The sequence below is a fragment of the Camellia sinensis genome, chromosome 10, assembly GCF_055761805.1.
Source record: "Camellia sinensis isolate YWXY chromosome 10, ASM5576180v1, whole genome shotgun sequence".
Classification (NCBI taxonomy): Eukaryota; Viridiplantae; Streptophyta; class Magnoliopsida; order Ericales; family Theaceae; genus Camellia; species Camellia sinensis.
In genome coordinates this window covers 153,567,780-153,590,254 of record NC_138970.1, presented here as the reverse complement: position 1 = coordinate 153,590,254, position 22,475 = coordinate 153,567,780, and the positions used below count along the sequence as shown (strand labels likewise).

General features: G+C 30.8%; 2 protein-coding genes across 2 annotated transcripts; both read right to left on the bottom strand.

The window, feature by feature from the left end:
• Positions 1–1,637: 1,637 nt before the first annotated feature.
• LOC114286030 (uncharacterized) lies at positions 1,638–5,338 on the bottom strand. Its single transcript, XM_028229118.2, has 3 exons — positions 4,859–5,338; positions 4,464–4,545; positions 1,638–2,005 (listed from the first exon to the last, which is right to left on the bottom strand). Exons 1-3 carry the CDS (start codon positions 4,973–4,975, stop codon positions 1,839–1,841), a joined length of 366 nt encoding a protein of 121 aa, XP_028084919.1. The 5' UTR covers positions 4,976–5,338; the 3' UTR covers positions 1,638–1,838.
• Positions 5,339–15,630: 10,292 nt separating this feature from the next.
• On the bottom strand, positions 15,631–21,813 carry LOC114286032 (Agenet and bromo-adjacent homology (BAH) domain-containing protein). The gene is made up of 6 exons (XM_028229120.2): positions 21,133–21,813; positions 18,250–18,335; positions 17,997–18,119; positions 16,989–17,831; positions 16,646–16,862; positions 15,631–16,497 (listed from the first exon to the last, which is right to left on the bottom strand). The coding sequence occupies exons 1-6, from the start codon at positions 21,380–21,382 to the stop codon at positions 15,980–15,982; spliced, it is 2,037 nt and encodes a 678-aa protein (XP_028084921.2). The 5' UTR covers positions 21,383–21,813; the 3' UTR covers positions 15,631–15,979.
• Between the last annotated feature and the right edge of the window lie 662 nt (positions 21,814–22,475).

Below are 22,475 nucleotides of genomic sequence, written 5' to 3'. Positions count from 1 at the left end.
TTGATTAGTATGAGGATTATGAAGAATTTGAGGGCATTTTTATGATGATGATGAACAGTTGATTAATGTTTGGATTGTCATGTGGGAATTCCTCTCTTGCATTTTGGAATCTGATTCTGCTAAGGCATTGTAATATTTATGCTTATTGTGATAGACTTTCTTCTTCTTCTTCTTCTTCTTTTCCCTTTTGTGTTTCTTATGATATGATAGCATGCTGATAAAGGGAAGCATCTATTACTCATTCCTTGTGTGTTTCTGTTAGGTTGAATGGGACATTATTAAACATCTCTTTCTTGTTAACGAAGTTTTATGCTCTCCCTCTCTTCACTCTCTTGTTTACAATTAAGGCATCCATCTCTCTCTCCATAGTTCCCAAAGAAGGATTTGTTATTGGTTCTCCCCTAAAAAAATTTATGAGAATTAAAAAAAAAAAAAAAAAAAATACACAGTGGATAATAGTAGGGTCTAAGGCCCTGTTTGATTATTTGGAGTACTAGTGATGGGATTAACAATCTCATGGATAAGTATGTGTAGAATTGCTAATACCTACTCTCCTTTGGTATTAGATATACTAAAATTTTGTAGGATTAAGAATCCTACGTATTATTAAGCCATATGCCGTTTGTGTGATCCAAATGCAAGAATATGAATTTGATAGGATTAACAGTCCAATCCTACATCTTTATCATGTAATCAAACAGGTCCTAAGAAAGGTAATAACACTACAATATATCAAATCTAAAAATAAATATAAAAAAAAAAGCACTACAACATATAAGGATTTTAGGAACCAATTTTTTTTATCTCCAAAAATAAAAATTCTGTTGCAAAAAATATTAGGAGATCTATTTCTGTCGTCACTAAAAGGCTATATTAAAGTTAAAAAAGAACTTTTATTGGCAAAATTTTAAAAATATCGCTAATAAATACACTTTTAAAATCAAAATAATTTGGTACTAAAAAGGTTTTTTGAAACAAAAATTTTAGATCCAAAAAGATAGTAATTCATCATTAAATGTCTAATTTCATTGCTAAAAATATAACAATGACACTTTTGACAATTAAAATATTTCCTCCTAAAAAGTAATTTTATCCTTAAACTTTTGTCTCAATACCTTAATTTGTTGTAGTATAAGTTGTCAACTTTCTCATTGTGGAAAGTCCCTCACTTTAATTCACGCTACTCAACACTAGGAGCAAAAAGCAATTGCGATTGTTTCAGGTCACAATGTCTATAAAATTGAAAAATGATTCTTAGGCCGATTAATCATGCCAAAGCCGATCACACATTCATACTATGTGGTCGGTTTTGGCTTGATCAGTCCGTCCAAAATATTAGTGCTCCTGCAAATTTAAAGTGATGAAATTGTGCTGTTATTGAAGAGTAACAAGAAGGGAAAGGAAAATAAATTAGGGAACCATACAACACATTTAGGCTGAACAATAATTCTACATAATCAGAGAAGTAGCAAATATTTGAAATGAATAAATCAAATTCTAGGAACTTTTCTACATATTTTAAATTTCTAAGATTTATTACAAAAATTATTCACTGCCCACTGTTAATTTGTGTGTACCGCATTTAGCTTAGATAGTGAATTATATAGAAGAGTTATTTATTGTAACAACCCTCTTACTGATCTACTAACCGAATATATATAATAATAAAAAAATCATTAACGCCCTCGATATACCAAGTGTGACAAGGGAATATACAATTTTATCAATACTGAGTGACATTTACAATGTTTTGTTTCTTTTGTATTTTTGTTTTTTTATTTCCTCGTAATAAACATATATTTTTGTATTCTGTTTTTTTTCATTGTTGAAATGTAGGATCATCTGGGAGAAGTGCGAAAGAGGCGTGTGATCATTGCGACTTTGTTGAGGGGCTTCCTGGAATTTGCAGCAACAATTTGGCTAGTTGGAGGATGTGCTTTAACAAAACTACCAGTGAGTGTTATCTTCTTCTCCAACACACTCACCACCACTGACTCTGTTTCCCCTGCACCAGGAATTTTTTTAATTTAAATTTAGATTATCGTCAAGATAATACTTATATCACTTGCTAATCAAAGGGGGCAAAAAACTACAATCAGAAACGGGTTAATTACATTTTTTTTATCCAAAGAATGATTCTCGTGTCATTTTAGTCTACAATGTTTAGATTATATCAATTTGGTCCTCAATGTATAAAAATATTTCAATCTAACATAATTTAAATGTTGGGGACAAAATTGAAATACTTTTATACAATACTATAGGGACTAACTTGACACAATTTTATACATTGAAAACCAAATCGACTCAATTTAATATTAAAGATAAAATAAAAAAGTAAAAAAAAAATGATGCACGACTTCTATTTTGATGATTAAAAATGTAATTAAACCATCAGAAACTGAACTAGAATTCAGAACTATCTACACTAAGCCAATTACTTGATTGAGAATACAAGTCATGGTGATCAATGCATATGCAATGAATGGTATTATCCACATGGTTTTGGTCCCACCAAGAACAATCATACATATCTAAACTAAGATGAGAAAGTATTTTTACTCAAACAGGTACATCATGGTAGCGTATTGGTTTACTTTCAATCCATATATTGTGAAAGTTACACTACCAAGGCTACAATTAGTAATTGGATATGTGACTTGGTCCAATGGTAACATTTATTGTTAAGCGTGATTTGATAATATTTACTATTTACTGTTTTTTTGTTTATAAGGAAATATTAAAAGTACTTACGTTTATTTTTAATAAAAGCAAAAATTAAAACGAAAACATGTATGTTTTTTTAAAACAAGTGAGAGAGATGATCCACAGGAGGTTGTAGCCGAGGTAATTGGTGATGGTCGGAAATGGGTAGGCAGAGGTGGTTATCGGTTGCAGGAAGTGACGGTTGAAAGTAGTTGTCGTCAGTGGGAGTTGGTTGATAGTAATTGGAGGTGGTTGTCGGACGTAAAAAGTGGTTAGTGATAGTTGTTGGTGGCCGAAGGGGTTGGGAGAAGGAGGAAGGAATGAATTTTTTTTTTCTTCTAAATGCGTAAAACCAACTCTCTTTTTTTGTTTTGTTTTTTTGTTTTTTGCATTTAGAAAAATTTAGTAAATTTTATGAACTGTTTATCAAATTTTGAAAACGAATTACTGCCCATTACACACAAAAGTCTGGAATTTCAGCTCAAGGAAAAAATATCTTGGCAATTTATAGCAGCTTTGATGATCCTTTCACCCATGAAACTGAGAAAGAGTTAGAGTAGCAGTACTTAGAACATGTTTGATTTCTGAAAATCTTAAGATCAATTTGTTTACTAATCTTGACAATCACTCTGAAGAACCCCATCCCAATCTGAGGACACAAAGCTTCTTGATCTCTGGAAAAGTTTCTCTATCCTAGAAGTTAACCCTCCAAGAAAGTTATCCATTAACCAAAACCCAACTCTTTTGGCAGCAAGGGAAAAGGGCACCTTTTCTGCTTTGAAAGAGAATAATATAATTTGTACATTTGATACCCTCTAAGAAAGTACTTCCAAAAAAATAGCTCAAAGTGATTGCAAAGGAATCCAATGTAAAAATTGGCCAATGCCAAATAAAGAGAATCTATATCAGAATTAAGAAAAAAACAAGTGTCTTGTGGTAGGAAAGCCTTGTTTAGTTTGGTATCCAAGGGGCAAAAGGGTCTTTACATGGACCCACATATGTTGAGATCACAACGGTTACTGAGTGCAAGAGCAAAGATATTGACAAGGCTTGTTTATGGTTGCCAACTGGAGGTGATATTGAGTGTTTTTGGACCCATTACGTAATCTATTTTGATAATTTTAGTTGCTTATTTTATAGAATTTTTTGAATAGATAATTCATGGGGAAAAAAATTATTTAAAATAATGAATGATATATTCTAAAAACTATACTTTAAAAAAAAAACTATACTTGTCTATTTTCTTATAAAAAATGTGATTTGAACATATGGTTTTTATAAATTTAATTTTTTGAGAAGATGATCTATTCAACAAACTCGATTATATAAATAATTCTAATCATTGAGATGAATTTTATGCCGGGTCCATAGATCCCATCAACACCTCTATAGTTGTTTCTTGGCAATAAGCCTTTTGCCCTCAACATATTTTATCTATATTAATGTAGGAGTTGTTTGGGAGGTTGGTTGGGATTAAATTAATAGGTTAAAAAATCAAAAAGATAAATTATTACTTCTAAACTATAATCATTTTATTTTTTCTTTCATAAAATTACAAAAAAAATTAAAAATTAATCTCAAACAATATAATTTTAATCAAGCTAAAATAATTAAAAAGTCAAACTAAAAATGTTCATCCTAAACGAAGAATGTGTGTAAATTTTTAAGAAACTCTAATATTGTTGATAAATGAGACTTTCTTCGTCTCAATCAAATGAAACAGGAAAATTGACAGAAGGGTACAAGGGTAAACTTACCATTCATCTTGGAAATGATGTTAGCTACCCTCTTCTGACACTCTTCACATTGAAAGTCAGCTAAAAGAACAACTTCCTGAACCTGCAAGCATAAACCCAAATACCATCCACATGAGCCCACAACAAAGAAACATACACAAGCCCCCCAAAACAAAACACTTTGCATTCACACATCAAAACATAAGATACACAATCCCAAACAATTGAGTTGTGATAAGCGTTTCAAAAAAGTATAAGTGATGAGTCAAAATTCATGAAAAGCTTTCTGTTATAACAATTTGTGTTGGGTAATTACTTGGTATATGTAAGATGAAGAATTATATGTAAAAAATTCAGATAGCATTATCATCCATTTATATACATATGTATAAAACAGAAACAGAAGGAGGACTAACCAGAGGAATGGTTAAGGATTCAAGAGAGGCAAGGCTAGTTTGAGGGAGGAGCAAGCCCTTTGACTTCTTGAATCCAATTGTGTTGTTCTCTTCCTTAGTCCTACCAGAAATAGCCATAGATCCTTTTTTGTTCTTCCACTACTCAAACAAAGCACAGACAAAGCCCTTCTTATAGAGCAGTAAAGTTACCTACCTGATCAATCTCTCCTTCCAAACAGGACAACAAAGAGAGAAAGAGAGAGAGAGGAAAGTGATCTAGGAGCAGCAGCTATAACCATGATGGGGGAATCCCATCTTTTTTGAGATGCTTGAATTGTTGGGGAACAAGGAGATGAGATGAGATGACATTGACATATACTTACTTAACATTGTTGTTAAAAAACATAACTAGGCATTTAGTAAAGTGGAAAAGGTCTTTAAAGTTGACAAAGATGCTTCATACCCTTTTGCTTTTGTCTTTTTTCCCCTTGCTTTTTCAATATTTACAAGTGGAGAAAATTATTGAATGGTGGTTGCTTTGAAGACCAGATTTACTCTCTTGTCAAATTTTTAACTCTAATTAACCAATCACATGTCTTGTTAAGCCGAGCCGAGCCTAGCTTATTCAAACCTTTGGCTCAAGCACAGGTTTTAATCGATAAAGGCTACAGAGTAAAGACACAACATCAATCACATAAAATATAAATTGAGCAATTTAAATAAAACTATATATTTTATGATGGATTCAATCATTTAATTTGTATGGTCAAGATTATAGTAATATGAGTGAAACAATATTTTTTATGATAAGTCTAATTATCTAAATTGTATGGTATTATTTTATGTGGTTAGTTTTGTGTGGACAGACTTATTGGGTTTTTATAAGATGTGTTTAGGCTCTATTTGGATGAAGTAATTTAGTAATGAATGATGTGAAAGAGAATTTCTTTTTTCTTCTTATATTTAGTTTATAAATTATGTAAAATTGTGAAAAAAAAGGTACATCTCTTATTTTATTTGTTTCATTTTTCATCAAATCTCTCACCAAAATAGTAAGATTTGATGAAAAATAATTGATTGGTTATAAAAATATCCCCCACTAATACCCATTTTTCATGTACCATAATTTATTTTCTTTTCTTACTTGTTATACAAAACAGACTGTTAAATTTTGAATTTGTGAAGAAAAAAAAAATGAAAAAATGAAAAGTTAGTGGAAAAAAAACTTTTATCTCATTTACCTTTTACTTTTTTTCTCTTCAAATTCTTTTATAAATCAAAGATTTACTGTCTTTTTTGAGCTCTCAGCTTGGCTCTGCTAAAAGCTTTGAGTTATTTTCAAAGTCCAAAATTATATGTTGTCCAACCTAATTAGATAGTAATAATTTGGGTAAATTACAAATACATTCTCTGAGATTTGTTTAAAATATGAATTATTTTTTGTAGTTTGAAAAATTACAAATACTTTTCTGTCAGAATTTTTTATTTAACAAAATTAATTAAAAAAATAAAATTTCTAACTGTTCAACTATACAATAATAAAATTATCTGAATTATTAATTGAATTAAAATTTTAACATTATTAAAAACTATTAATTAACTTGATGATTTATTAATAAAATGATATATTTATTATGAAATTAAAAAACTTAAGAGATATAATATAATTTATAAAATTACAAAAAATAATTTATAATTTAAATTAACTTTAGAAAATGTGTTTGTAATTTACCCTAATAATTTTCAACTGTATGTATTGCTGACACTAGCGTGAGGCCAAGTATTGGCCGCATCTAGTCTTTTAATGCGAGCTTGATCTATCAGAGTCAATTAATTTTTTAATTTTAAAAATAAAATAAAAAAATAAGATTAATTCAACCCTGTTTAATTTATAAGAGGATGACGTAGGAATGCAATGAGTTCAAGTCATTATTGTTACCTACATTAGTACCACTTATTCTCTACCAATCACAGTTTTACTGACTGGACTTTTTCTTTTTTCTTTTTTTCTAAATTAAAAATTTTGTTGAAAAAAATTAAGAGACCAATTTTCTGTTATCACTAAAAAGTGGTCCCAGAAACTAAAAATATTACATTTTGTTACAAATTCTTGAAAATGTTGCTAATGAATGTATTTTTACGGACAAAATAATCTGTATTTTTACAGACAAAATAATTTCATGCCCAAAAAGATTTACTTTTGAGATGAAAAATTTGATCCCAAAAACATATAGTGATCTATTACTGAATGTTTAGTTTTGTCACTACAAAATGCAACGATTACACTTTTTAGAAATTAAGGATGTGTTTGGTTTGTGTTTGTAGAGTAATTTTTTAGATAAAAAATACGAAAACTTGTTTGGTTTTTCTTTTTTCATAAATGGTTTTGGAAAATTGTTTTGGGGAGAGAGTTTTAAAAAAAATGATTGATTTAATGTGCATGAGAGAGATAATGATTTTGGAAAGCAGATAACCAAACAAAATTTTAAAATTTTTTTTGGAAAAATTTGTTTGGTTTGATTACTTTTGAAAATTTGTTTATAGAGAATTTTTCCCAAAAAATTTTCTGAAAAAAAAAAAACCAAACAAAGCTTAAAATATTTTGTCCCTAAAAATGATTTTGATCCTAAATTTATTTTTCTAAAACCTTAATTTGTTGTAACAAATTATTAGAAACTTACTCAAATACTCTAAAAGAATTTGGTCAAATAAATTACTCCCAAAACGGTAAAACTTAAAAAAAAGAAACGTTAAAATGAAAAGTTTTAATTTATATGTTTTAGTAATTGACATTTTTCGAATATTAGAACAAACAACTATGCTAATTGATCATCATGATTTAAAAAAAGAAAGGAAATAGAAGAGTATCACTTGGCAACTGTGGATTTAAAACAAGTCCTAATCGAGTTGTATTGTGATTTAAAGTTGGTATTTAAGTTAGGTTAAAGGTTGTATTAGCGTTCAACTTAAAAATGCTCTACATCAACAATGATAACAAGACTATACAATGTTGAGTACAAGTACCCAAAGCAATGCTCTACATCAACAATGATAGCAAGACTATACAATATTGAGTACAAGTACCCACAGCATTAAATGACAAACTTTTTAATGTAGTAAAAGACATTGAGGATTCTGGAAAATGAAGCTCACTCGAGCGAAGTTACTTTAGAATTTTTTGTTTTACTACATAATTGAGCGGGATTTTGTAAGCTCAACGGGAGACGCTAATTTTTATAAGATAAAAGTCAATTTATCAATTAGAGATGTCTCATAAGGCCTTCAATGCTTCCTACGAATCTTCAATTATAAATAGAAGCTTGGCAGATACAAACATCATATTATACACTCGTGCTAAATAATTCAACTCTTTAAACTTTTTATCTTTTAATCAAAGGTTGTTCAAAGTCCTTGGTGGATTCCGAAGGCATCATTGGAGTAACAACGTGTTAGATATGTTGTGGACCAAGAGCTTGGCAACGGTGTGCGTGGATTCAGCAAGAGCACTTAAGTCCATAAATTGAGCAATTTGATAATTTGGTTTTGTGAGTTGTGTCTTGTAATTTTCCACCGATAACAGTTACTTAATTTGAGTTGAACTTAGACTAATCCCGCAGTTTTTGTTTTTTTTTTCCCCTTGGATTTTTCTATAAAAATTGCGAGTCTCCATGTGTGATAAATTTTTTTTAATGCTTGCAATTTAAACATTTAATTAAATTAATCAACCAAACAACACCAAAGCAAATCCATATCAACGAAATAATATTTTCTCAATCACAATATATATCTAACAAGAGAGGAGGAGAATGAGAATTGAAGACACATCTTACCAACTAATTAGGGAAGTAGTGGGTTAGGGTAAGCAAATTCTGTCCCATCTCTATTTTATTATCAGGATAGGAAAAACTCACACAAAACAAGATGGGAGCTAAGGGCTGAGCCAATTTGTCATCCCTAGACATAATCAATTTTAATTTTAATACGTGCAAATGGTATAGGATTGAACGTAGAAGCTCCGTTACAACCAAAGTCTCTTGTTCTACTTTCAAGAAGTGTAAAATCATTCAGATCTATCACAAATAAATAAATAAAATCTAATTTTCAGCTTATTATATGGTTGTTCCATTGCCAACATAACAACAAAAAAATCTAACCACATTAGGGTAACTCCTACAGTTAATTAAGACCCACCGAGTTATCTTTTGGTGGTACTATATATTCAGCTTTTCAATCTATATAATAGTAAGTTACTGACTCTTACAATGATGAGGATTCACACTCATACTCCAAATACTAGATATGGTTTGTCCAAGCTTAGAAAACAGATCTTATTAACAAATTGTATTGTCGCCCAAAAAGCTAGCCCTTGGATTCAAACAGGCTACGTTGAGATCAATACCAAAGTTAAAGGTATACTACATAGTCACCCTGTTAATCTATGCAGTGATAAGTCACAAACGTGTACAATGGTGGAGACTCATACGTACTCTCTAGACATTAGGTACGATTCATCAGACCTGAAAGATACATCTTACCAACTAACTATAGTAACGTGTGAGAAACTAACCCCAAAGACTTGAATAGAGAATCTCAAGATCAATAAAAAAGTCCTTAGCACTAAGTTAAACTCCAGAATTATTCCTTCTGCCAAGATTGGAAATTAGGAGGAATAAACTATACCAAAATAAATATATGTAAAAAAAAATTGAAATGCAGGAAAATAGTGGTAAATGATTAATCTAATCTGAAGTAACAAATCCAAATTGCAGTAGCCAAAGGTCATGACCTCGGCATAATGATTAAAGAAGTTCTAAAAATGGTAGGCATTATTATTATATCATCATACAAATTCAGCAACAAATCCGACATTGACTTCCAAATAACATACCTAACCTAAACTAGTCCACTTAGGTACCTCACAAATCTATCTATATATTATATATAAAAAAAAATAAGATTTTTAACTCACAAATCTTGTGAGAATTTCAATATTTCAATCTTAATTTTTTAATTTTTTGATTTAAAAAAAAAACTTTAACATTTATTAATTTTTCTTAACTCACAAGTCTTTTTGACTTTTCTCATATCTACTGCCGCACCATTTTCAACTTCTATCATATACTATGGTTGATGATAGGATTATTAATTTTTTTTTATAAAAAATCTAAAAAAAATAATTTGTATATTAAAAAAAAAACAAAAACAAATATAAATTCTTATTAAAAAATAACAGGTTGCAATTATAAAAAAAAAAAGAGAAAAAAAAAACTACACTATAAAATATAATTTGTATATTAAAAAAAATCTAAAACAAATATAAATTTTTATTAAAAAATAACAGGTTGCAATTGCAAAAAAAAAAAAAATCACACTGCGCATTTCATTAAAATCTAAAAAAAAAAATAATTTCTATATTAAAAAAATATGTTAAACAAACATAAATTCTTAATTAAAAAATAACATGTTGCAATTGCGGGAAAAAAAAAACAAAAGAGAAATGCAAAAAAAAAAAAAAATTGCAGTGCACTTCATTAATAATACTCAAAAAACGTGTCAAATATTTGTGTAAAGACTTGACATGTGTCTACTCTCAAATTATCAAGTGAATATAGATGAAATCAAAAAACTCAGCTTTAATAGTTAACAAATATTAGAAACCCCACCATTGGAGTTTAATAACTATTAATTAAAGGGTCTGGCTTTGGTCCAGTCCGCCATCGGACTGGATCATGCTGTTGGAACCGTGGAGGCCCACCACGGGTCCCGTTTTGAAAATCTGAACCGTTAATGTGCAGAATTCTTCGAGTATTATATGCCTGTAAAAAAATCACGTTGATCGGATATCGATAATTATGTGATCAAATCAGTTTTGTATAAAAAAAAAATAGACGGTGAATAAATTAACGGTTGGCAAAAAATTGATTTGATTACATAGCTATCGATATCCGATCAACGTGATTTTTTACAGGCATATAGTACTCGAAGAGTTCTACATATTGAACGGTTCAGATTTTCAAAACGAGGCCGTGGTGGGCCCCCACGGGCCCAATAGCACGGTCCAGTCCGATGGTGGACTGGACCAAAGCCAGACCCTTAATTAAAAGAATTCGGCAATTAAAAAGTCTCAAACCACATCTCTTTGTCTTCCCAAATATTCCTTGTTTTTGGTTCATGCATGCACTCTAATATTGATAGAGAATTGGACGTTTGGGAGAGTGAGAGACATTAAAATTATATATTGAGTTATGTAATTGTTGTGATGAAAAATTAAAATTGTCTTTCTCTTCTATGACAATTTATCTGGTTATACCTCCAATTAAAATGTCAGGTGTTCTTCTACATCATCATTGAACATTGCTTTCATTTTTTTTTAGATACTTTGTCTCACAATTGTTTGTTTTTATTTTATGAAATTTATTACATCTGTGCTTGTTAAAACTATTAGATGGACCTAATACAAGAAGTGCAAATTATTTCAATGTCATTCTCAGGTTTGGAAGTACAAAAAAAAGTATATGAATAGACAAGATTTTACAAAATTTGTTTGTGAGTCTCATTTCTTGAAAATCCTATAATTTATTTATTTTTTGTATTATATTTTATATTTAATTTATGTATTTTTTCTTTTATAGGTTTCTTTGTTTTCTTTAAAAGTTTATTTTTGAAAATTAATTAATAACTAAATCATTTTCTATTTAAAACAAATTTATTTTTTTTATTTTTTATTTTTTCTTAAAGTAGTTTTTAGTTTTAGGCAATTACTTACCTTTTCTTTTTATATGTATTATAATTTTGTGCATTTTAAGTGCATGATGTTTTCACTAATATACTCGAAGATGCACCATGAAAAAAGTATTATGTGAAAATTAAGGAAGAAGAAGAAAAATAAATAAAACAATACGATAATGTGGAGCAAAGATCAAGATCAAAAGCCCCAAAGCAAACAAGAAAGCAAACAAACAAGGAAGTAGAATAAAATGTTTAACAATAGACATTTGAAAATTTGTAACAAAATTTTATAATTTTTCTTTTTGCTAAGAAAATTCTATTTGGTACTAGCTAAATAAAATGCTTTTAAAATAGTTTTTTTTTTTAAAAAAAAAAATTGAAATTAAAACTATAGTAAATTTATGTACGCATAACTGCTAACCACATTTTTTCTACTTAATGTATAATATTTATATTGACTACCTTTTTCAAGTTTATTTTGTTTTCAATATTTATATAGAAATAAAAAAATATCCTTAGGAATAAATTTTTTCTTAATTTAGCCATAAATTTTGCCCATACATTATTTTTAAATTTGGAATGAAAGTAAACATAAAATAATTGATTGAAGACATGCTGCATTTGTTATATTCCTTTTTTTGTGTGCAAAAAATAAAAATAAAAATCACAATTCACATATATATAAATAATTATAAACACAACCCATGTATAACCCAGGTGAAACACAAGTATAAATATAATTTCAAACTATATTTAGGAAAGTTCCAAGTCCTAGGAAATACCCTATTGTTATAGTTAGGGCTACAAACGAATCAAACTATTCATGAACTTGGCTCGGCTTGACTCAATAATGACTCAATTTGTTAAGTAAATAAATGAGTTCAAGAATTTTAAACTCGCTTAATAAAGGAGTCGAGCTCAAGTTTGAATAAGGTAGGCTCATTTATCTTTATTTAAATTATAGAATAAATATATATATTAAAAAATATAAAAATAATAGAACAAATATATTATCTATATGTTAAATAATATAAATAATGTTTTTATTTAAATAATATATAAATATATTTTTATATATTTAAATAATAGTAAAAATATTATTATCGAGTTTCAAGTCAAGTTCGAGCTTGACTAATATTAACGAGCTGAACCAAACTCAAGTTTGATTAATTATCGAGTCAAACTCAAGCTGAATAATTGATCTCGATAAATAAACGAGCCGAACTCAAGCCTTGCAAAACTTGGCTGAACATAGTTCGTTTGTAACCCTAATTATAATTAGAAAGAGCTCTTGCAAATCCACAAGTTGAGGAATATAGTAATAGGAATTTAGAGAGAGAAAAAATAAGAAGTGTGAAATAAAATTAATTTGTTTTTTATTCACATTTTCTTTTTTATTTCATTAAATCTTGTATAAATTTAGGACTCAAACATATTTTAAAAGTCTTTAAAAAAAATTTAAAAGAAGTCTTTAGATACATGAATTCCTTTCTATACTCATTCTTTGTAGGGTAATGTTATATAAATTAACAAAAATTATAAAAAAAAAAAATAATAATTATTTTGTCATTTATCATATTAATAAAGTAGGTCACTTAGGAGTTGTTTGGCAAGTGAGTTGGATTAATTTAGCGAACAAAAAGATAAAATAGATTAAAAAGTTAAAATAAGAAAAATATTACATCAAAATCATAATTATTTCACTTTTCTCTCACAACTATCACATCCAAACCAAAAAAAATCAAAAATTTATTCCAAACAGATTTTTTTTAGTCAAGCTAAAATAGTAAAAAAAAATTAAAAAGCTAGGGTAAAATAGTTTCCCAAACGAAACCTAAAAAAAATTGTGAAATTTTAGTAGTTTATATATATTTTTTTTTAAAATTCCGCACTGAGGGTTGAGATTTACAAAAGGCAAAAATTAAAAAACAAAAATAAATAAAACTAAAGAGCTTAACGATTGTGTTATCATTTCCTAACTTGATATTGCGTACAGTTTATTTTGTAGGATTTGCCAAAAAAAAAACTTGTTCACACTAGTGAGTTTGGGTATAACTTTTTTTTTTTTTTTTTTTTTGATTTTTTATAAGAAGACGTATAAAAAAGTAGAGATATAATGTGATAAAAATAAGTCAATAAACAACTTATTTAGTTTGTTGCCAAACTCACTAAAAATGAAGTTAATTAAATATTGAAAGTCACTTGATCAAATTAAATGTCTAAAAAATACTTAATCGACGATATCAAACGACAATTGATATCTGATCAACTCCATTTTTGACATTAATAATGTTTTTAGACAATCTTATAAAATAAATAGTTTGAATCATTCAAAAACAACATTGTTTGGTTTATTCCTCTTTTTTAAAAATTGAGTTTTTTATTTTTTATTTTCCCTAATTTTTTTTTAATTTTTTTTAAAAAATTAGTTTTTACATACACATCTCTTCCATGTTTAGTAATGGAAAAAGTACACAATATTATTTTATAATGCCTAAGGTTCCTCAACCCCACACTCATATATCACAGAGAAATTTGAGAAGAAACTAAAGAGCTTCAAAAACTATCTCTGAGAGATCTGAGCTTTGGTGTCTCTCTCTCTCTCTCTCTCTCTTTCTCTCTCTCTCTCTCTCTGTGCTGCATCAATGGTGTCTGCGTTGGTATCCAACAGCGATTTCTTCGCCGCAAAGTCTCTGGCGTCGTCAACCAACCGTGTTGCTTCTGTCTACAACGAGGTTTACCATTGTCGTCGTTGGCGACCAATCTACTGGTAAGTCTAACATCCTTGAATTCCTTGCCAGAATCAGCCTCCCATACGGCCGAGGCATTTGCACCAGAGTCCCCCTTATAATGAGGCTTTAACACCGCCCAAATCCCCAGCTTGACCGTCACTTGGAGTTTCATGGCAAAGTAGTACCCACTGACGAAACCCACGTCACCGAAGCCATTAAAATCACTACGGATGAAATTGCAGGTATGGATGGATTTAAGACTTATTTACTTAATAGTATTAGATTTTGATTGTTGTTTAACACAAAGATTAGGGATGAGTACGTAGTCTGGCTAGAGAAAATCACAGGGGAGTATGTGATTTGGCCAGAGAAAATGAACAATTTCTCTGGCCATCACTTAGAGAAAATTAACATAGAAAAACAATAAACACAATTTTCTCAAGTTTGGTTAAAATAGAGAGAAAATTATAGACAAATCAAAGAAAATTCAATTTTCTTTTCTTCACAACAACTCTGCTCTCAGGTACTATTTCTCTCTCCAAAACTCCTCTCATTCTCTCTCTCTCTCTCTACTTCACTATTGTACAAAATTCTAAGAATGAATGTCTAGATACATGTATTATGATATGTCCTCTGTGTTTGATTTCTACTTTCAACTCCAAATTTCATTGTTCTTATTGCATTTATGGTTCTAACTTTGAATTTTTTCTGCATTAGCTATTTTTTCAACAAAATCGACATTTTTTTGGAGAGAAACAGAGAATTTCTTTGGTTTGAAAAAAATTTATCTGGGAAGCCAATTTATTTGGAAAGTCTAGAGAAATTCTCTGGATCAAATTTTCTCTAGATTGATTGAAAAGACCTTAGATATTATGAAAATATTGGATGTCCTTTGTATTATAAAATTTTAATACCAAGAACTTAAAAAAAAATATCCCCCAAAAAAATCTATAAAAAAATTCACCAAATACCAAATTTAAATAAAAAAAACAAAAAAAAAAACCTCAATACATTTTCATATTTTTAAGTATTTATTAATTTTTTAAAACATTTTTTTATAAATATTTTATTTTTTAAGTCCATCTAGATTAGTGTACTTAAAACGTTAAAAAATTAATTAAAAAATTTAAAATTTTTACTAAAAATTAAAAAAAATCAATTTTAAAAAAATCAATCAAAACCAAATAAAGGTAAACTTCTGCCAAATTTTTCTATCTACTCACCTTTGTTTTTTGCCTATGTTTTTTTGTCAATAATTCCAACATCCTTAACACAAACTCAAACTGCAACTTCATAGAAAGACCAAGACGTAAATAGGTAGAGAAGACACAATTGAGGAAAGCGGGGCTCCACAATGTTATTATATTCATATTGGCATTCAAAACTGCTGCCCATGGTTCTCTGGGCTACTTGGTCCTTCCTTTCAAGCTCAACTGTTTACATATATTATTAGATACACAAAAAGAAAAGGCAAAAAAAAAAAGAAAAGAGAGGGACTAAAATGCTTCCTTTCAAGCAATTAAACATTGGTTAGTCACTAAATCCTAACCTAAAGCTTGCATCAATTGATGCAACAAGAATACATTTACATCTAAAAACAACTAAATCACCTAAGGATTATTAAATTAAAACCTTCCAGGAAAAAGGATGATGGATGTCATCATTCCGATCGGGACAGCCATCACCTTGACATCACCAAGCTTGTTATAGGAACAACTGAAGAACTGAACGGAGAATCCCCCATGTACTTGCAATTGTCATGATCAACTTTCAAGGATTTAGGAATGAAGAAACTGTCAAAACTACGCATTCCCACACCTTCCGGGCTGCTTCTAGTTTTATCACCCCGCCTTCTCTTTCCTGATGACTTCCATTTCAATTGAGCAAGCAGCGCATCTTTTGAAAGATCGCGGACCACTTTTAACTCTTTTACCTTGTCCACCGCTACAGAGTCCATTCGGGATTTGCTACATCGAGCTTCCTCCTTCACGAATGAAACAAGCTGTCTCATATCACAAATTCCAGTTTTTTCTGGTTCAACATCGGGAGTTTTATTAACTGTAATTTGCTTCATTTCTTGGTCAGATAATATTGAAGACACAATATCTGGTCTTTCTTTAATATGTTCCCACCCATTTTCCAACCATTCTTGTGAATGTCTCAAGTCACTGCAACCAAAGATCACTTCTTGCTTCTCTCCTGCAAAAGCGAAAAAACCAATACTTAATAGCCATCTAAATTTTTCAATGCAAAGACGCAAACAGTACTGTTGGGAAATTTTGTAGTTGGTATTGTAAATTTGTAATGTTCTGGCTAAAACTTTATAGAAAAGAAAATCATTTCATACCTGGAAAATAAACATGAATTTTATCCTCAGTTTCTTTCTGACGTACAATTCCTTCCCACCATCCATCATGCCACCAAACATCCACAGCAGTCCCAGAATTTACAATCACTGGAACTTTGCCCTTATTGGATGGTGGGGATGGCCTAATAGTTGTCCTTCCACAAGTCCGGAGTCCCAATGGATCAGAAACTGCTACCTTGGAAGCTACAAGCCATTCCTACATCATCAAACCAAGAAAAATGTAAGATTGGAATCAAATTTTTCCAAATGCCAAAAATTTTATATTTTCCCATCAAAACGAAAGATAAAAATAAGAAACCAATTGGTACTAGTATATACTCACCTGAAGATTTTTAGCTTCATCAACAGCATCCTTGATGTCTTGATACTGAACCTTGACCTTATCTTTGTGCTTCTTGATGATAAGTGCTCTAAACCAACATCCTCTGAGGCCACTGTCCTGTGACAGCACTTCAACTTGAGAGCCTACGTTTAAATGTTGTGGAGGCTTTTGCACGACAGACTGCTTTACAGACCTACACGCAGCTAAGTAGTCATCCTTCGGAGTGCACATATCGGGTCCACCTTTGGAGCCAACCGAACTGTCATCAAAATCAACCTCCAAACATGGGGACAAAGACTCTTGTTTATTTGCAGGATGTGAATATAGGTCACCATCTTTTGACCGCCGAAGTCTCTTCTTAGGTCTGATTCCAACTCCACCAAGATTTCTTTCCACCTTCAAATCAAAGTCGGATGGCAGAGACTTCACAGGTTCTTTTGAAGGGGGAATTGTATACATATATCTGAGTATTTCTTGTCTCCAATAGCCTTTAATACGAGTAATGTCGAATGGCCTGACATCATCATTGTCAAACTGTCGGTGGCATAAGAATGGCTCGAACAGACTCTGTTTAGTAGCTTCATTCAGAAATTTCTGATAATGCTGGGGACTCAGGACAGAAGCCAATCCATCTATGCACTCAATGCTGAGATCTTGAAGACAAAGAGAAAAGAAAATCTCTCTGTCATTATAATTTGGAGGCAAAACAATACCAACCTCATCAATTTTGTGAAACCATCGTACCACAACCATCTTGTTGCCTCTAGAGTCCTCGTACAAGTCATCTAAATAGGCAACAAGTCGTTTGTCTTCTTCAGCCAAAACATATACGAACTCATTAACCTGGAACAAAAATCAAAAGCAGCAGGAAGGAAATTAGGTCAATGGCAAATAAAACATGACCCAAAAAATAGCTTTAAAATTAGGAAACATCAAGTTAAGAATGATTAAATTGACAGCCCCCTTGAACTGCGAATATTTGAAACAAGAATTCAAGTCAGAACTTACAGAAATTTTAATACCATTCCGGCAAAATGACTGATAATGACTCCGCCTTTTCCTGCAAGTCCATGGAGAACCTAACCACACAAACTCTGCAGTATGATGGCCAAGCTTCTTTGATTGAACATCCTGAAATGAATAAATTAAAAATTAAGAAAATAAGAATATGAAAGGAACTTCTGCATAAAAACCATTCAGACATAACATAAAATGATTTGACCAGGCATGAAGTTTTAACTAATTGGTTTCTTATTCATACCTTCAAAGTTTCTACATTCAACTTGCAATGATCTTTGCTATCCAAAGAACCACAAATGGCTTCTGATGACTGATGAGGAGGCGAATCTGAAATCACAAACATAAACATTACTACTCTATTGAAAAGTATGTATACACTAAACAAACAGCCAAAAAACTAATTTTTAAAAGAAAAGAATCTCACTGTATAATAACATAAGAAACTAGAAGATAATAAATGGATAAAACTCCAAAGAGAAAACATCATAATTCCAAGACAGAAAAAACTAATAAAACAATAAGAGGGTGAAAAAAGATCTATATATGAAGACAACCACAGGCGTAGAGTTTTAGTAGGAGATACATATGAAGAAAGAACAACACAGTAAATGAAAAAACTTGATCAAGGATATCAAACAAAACTAGGCCATGAGACATTGTAGATTTTAACCTAGATTGAGGACAAAGGAATTCTGAAGCTCTCAACCAGCTCCTAGAAATTGATTTAAGATTCCTGCCACCCAGATCAGTGTCAGTCTTTCAAAGCATGAATACCAAAAGAATTCATTTGCTTATATTTGTAGGAGAAAACACACAGGTACAACAGGTTACGAGAGGGAGGCGGCGAAAAAACAAGTCCTATCCCCATGATGCTGGGGAAAAGGAACTGATTATATAATTAAATAGGGATTGATGCAGTTAAAAATTGCCAAAAATTTTATTCATGTGGAGTCGGTGAAGCGTCACATCTTCAATTCATTTATTCAAAAGCCCATAATGGAACTCAGGCATATATCCCTTTTGCCAAAAATCTTTCCCAAACCAATAATTAAGAACTGAAAATTCAGAACTGGGAATTTGCGGAAATTCAGATAGCTTACAGCATATCTTTGGGGGGATGTTTAAAAAAATGTCTGCCCATTAAATTCTTACTTTTCATGCTGCAGCTTCATCCCTCACCACGTAGATACTTCAGTCTAATTCAAAATCTAACAATATGAATTACCTAGAATTGCCACTGAAAGTTACTGTTTATTTTAACCATTGGGGCAAAATTATAAAATTCATCCATTAAAAATCACCGCTTCTGCTTCTGCTTCTGTTACTTTTTATGTAATTAAGAACACAAAATGCTAGTACATAAATATACATATGCATATACATAATCATACATTTTGCGTCGTAATATAAATGCAGCAGTTACATAAATTGTTTATTTTAAATGGTGAATTTTACAACTTTACCCTTACAGTAAAGATTAGAAAAAATGATTTAAACGGTGAAATAATGGTTTTTGTTGGATAATATGGGATAGGTTAAAAAAAACATTTCACAACTTAAATTTGATACTCACTTTTCACTTTATACAATAGATAATAGATATAATAGATACGTATATGTGAATCTGATGACAAGAAATAATATTGTTGCCTCCAGACAGATCAGTCTATGATAAGCACACGAAAGAAAATTCAATGAAACCTTTGATGGGGAAAACAACAGGCAAGGCTCAAGAAAAAATAAAGGGCCAAAAAAAGGAATGAAAACTGCCATAAAAATGTGCTCATAAAAGGCTCAATGGTTGCAAGCTCGAGTTGAATTGCAATATTCCAAATTTGCAATTTTGGGAAAGAAAGGGTATTTACAATTTCAGGCCGGTGGTTTGCTCTGATTATACATAAAATTGGTTTGTGTTTACAGAACAAATCATGTAGGAAACAATTGTAATTTCCAGAGGAACCAAAGCACGATGGAATTGGAACCCCAGCAGGTAAGATCTAGAAGAGAAACAACAACAAGGCGGGGAACATAAAACGATGGGTTTACTTCTTCAAAACCCACCTAACAATAGCTAGTTCTTTACCAGTTTTATTATAAAACAACGGATCTACTATATGAAACAAATAAAATAAAAATAAAAAATAGCAAACAATCATTTCCTAGAGCATCTCCAACCCGCTTCACTACTTTTTTTCATCTAATTTTATTCCAAATTTGAGTAAAAAGCCTGATTTGATAGGAACTACTCCAACCCTTCCATTGAATTTTCATCAAAATCTTTTTAAAAGTTCCCCTCTTACCCCAAATTTTCCTTTTCACCGAATTCGATAATAAAAATCTTTCAAAAGTTTCCCTCTTATCCCAAATTTTACTGAATTCGATAATAAAAATAAAAATAAAAAAATAATTTCAAACGCTTTATCGTTTAAATTTTCAAAAAATCCAAATTTGATGAAAGATGTTTGTCCCTTGATTTTATAAATACTCGATGGAAGGTTGGAGATGGGTTTTTTTTAGCACTTTTTCATCAAGTTTAATTTTGATGGGGGAAAAAAAAAGGATTGAGAAAATTCAACAAAATTACAAATTAGAGGCAAGGGGAAAGAAAAAACAGAGAACACAAAAGAAAATAAAGCTGTCACAAAAAATTAAAAAAGTACTCATGTAAGGCTCACAAGCTCATGTCGATTGCAAAATTACAAAATTTCAGATTTAGGCAAGCAAGGGGAAATTAAAATTAAGTCCGGTGGTTTGTCCCGAAAATATATAAAATTGGTTTACACGTTTTCCGAACAAATCACGTAGGGACCCATGGGAAAAAAACCAAAGAAAGTATGGTGAATTCCCTGAAGGAAAAGTATTCGAACACCGAAATTTTCAATCACCAAAATCACCGACGTGAGAGAAGAGATTCGCATATAAATTCATTTTCTCTCACATCTGGTGATTTCGATGAGCTAAAATTCTGGTGAAATCACTGAATTCCCTCCAAGCAATAATATTGAATTGGAACCCCAAAGGGTAGATCTAGACGAGGAAGGAAAGAAGAAAAAAATAAGACCACGATTCTACCAAAAAAAATCATTTCTTGTTCATACAAAAATAAGGAGGAGATGTAGGGTACCTGGAACGATGGAGTTCAACCAATCAATAACTTCTCTTCGAGATCTGAGCTTGAAGAGAGACGAAGAAGGTAAAATCGAAAGAAGAGATCGATCTCGAATAGCGTAGTGATAAGACATGTGCCTCAAACTCTTCTCTTTACCTATAACAACCAGATCTGATGTCCCATCCCTTCGTTTCAGATAGTAATGAACCTCTCTCCTCCCTCTGTCGTTCGACACGTTCACCTCCTCCCACCTCACAAACGCCATCGACGCCTCTTTCCGAAACCCTAATTCACCCAAACAAGGCCCTCTCTCTCTCTCTCTCTCTCTCTAGTAGAATTGGGAATTTTTGAGGTTTGAATTGGGGATTTCTCTCTCTCTCTCTCTGTGTATGTCTGTTAGAGTAATAAGGAGGGTTTGAATGGCATTTTGGAGAGAGATTTATAGTGGGATGAAGCGGCTGAACCTACCTAGGGTTCGAGACGGGGAGTTGAGAGATTGAGATGGACGGTGGCGATTGAATCAAAGGCGATGACACGGAGGAAAGTCGTAGGAAATTGCGGGCATTTTAAGGTGAATTTTTTTATTATGGAAATACCCCTAGGGAGTTTGGGAAATTACAGAGATTGAAATTACGACGAGTAAGAAGGGTGCTCGAAATTGCCGGTCTAGATTTTTTTCTCTGAAGGACTCGCTTCTTCTTTACACTGATTTTTTTTTTTTTTAATTTAAAAAAATTACAATTCATAGTTATATAAAAAATAAAGATAATGATATAATAATTTATAATAATTTTCTTTTATTTTTTGACTATAAAAAGTCTAACTCGCCCAACTGATCTGCACCCACTCGTACAAATTGCAAACCACAATTAAGGTTGATGTAGGTCCATTTTCTTTAACCCGCAATAGTGCGGGTTGGGTCAGACCCACACCCAACCCAACCAGAACCAACTTGCAAGCACTCCTAATAATAGACCTTACAGACCCCTCAAGTTCCCGTATGTTGAAATTTTAATTTGAGATAATCTCAATCCTTTTATTCATATAACTACTAAATTTCCAATAAAAAGGAAATCGAGTGTTATATAAATTAAAATTTTAAAAGAATCTAATATAGGCTTGGTTTGGGAAGTTGGTTTTTAGTCATTTTTTTTTATTTGTAGCAAAAGTTAAAAGTTGATTTTTAGCCAATGATAAAATTACAATTCTACCTTTCATGGGTCAAAACGTGTTACATAAGTGAAATTGTAAATATTTTAAACTAAATAGGGGTAGTTTGGTAATTTTATTTTGATTTAACATCATAAACAAATATTAATAAAAAAAGTCAAAAGTAACTTTTTACCAACTTCTCAAAT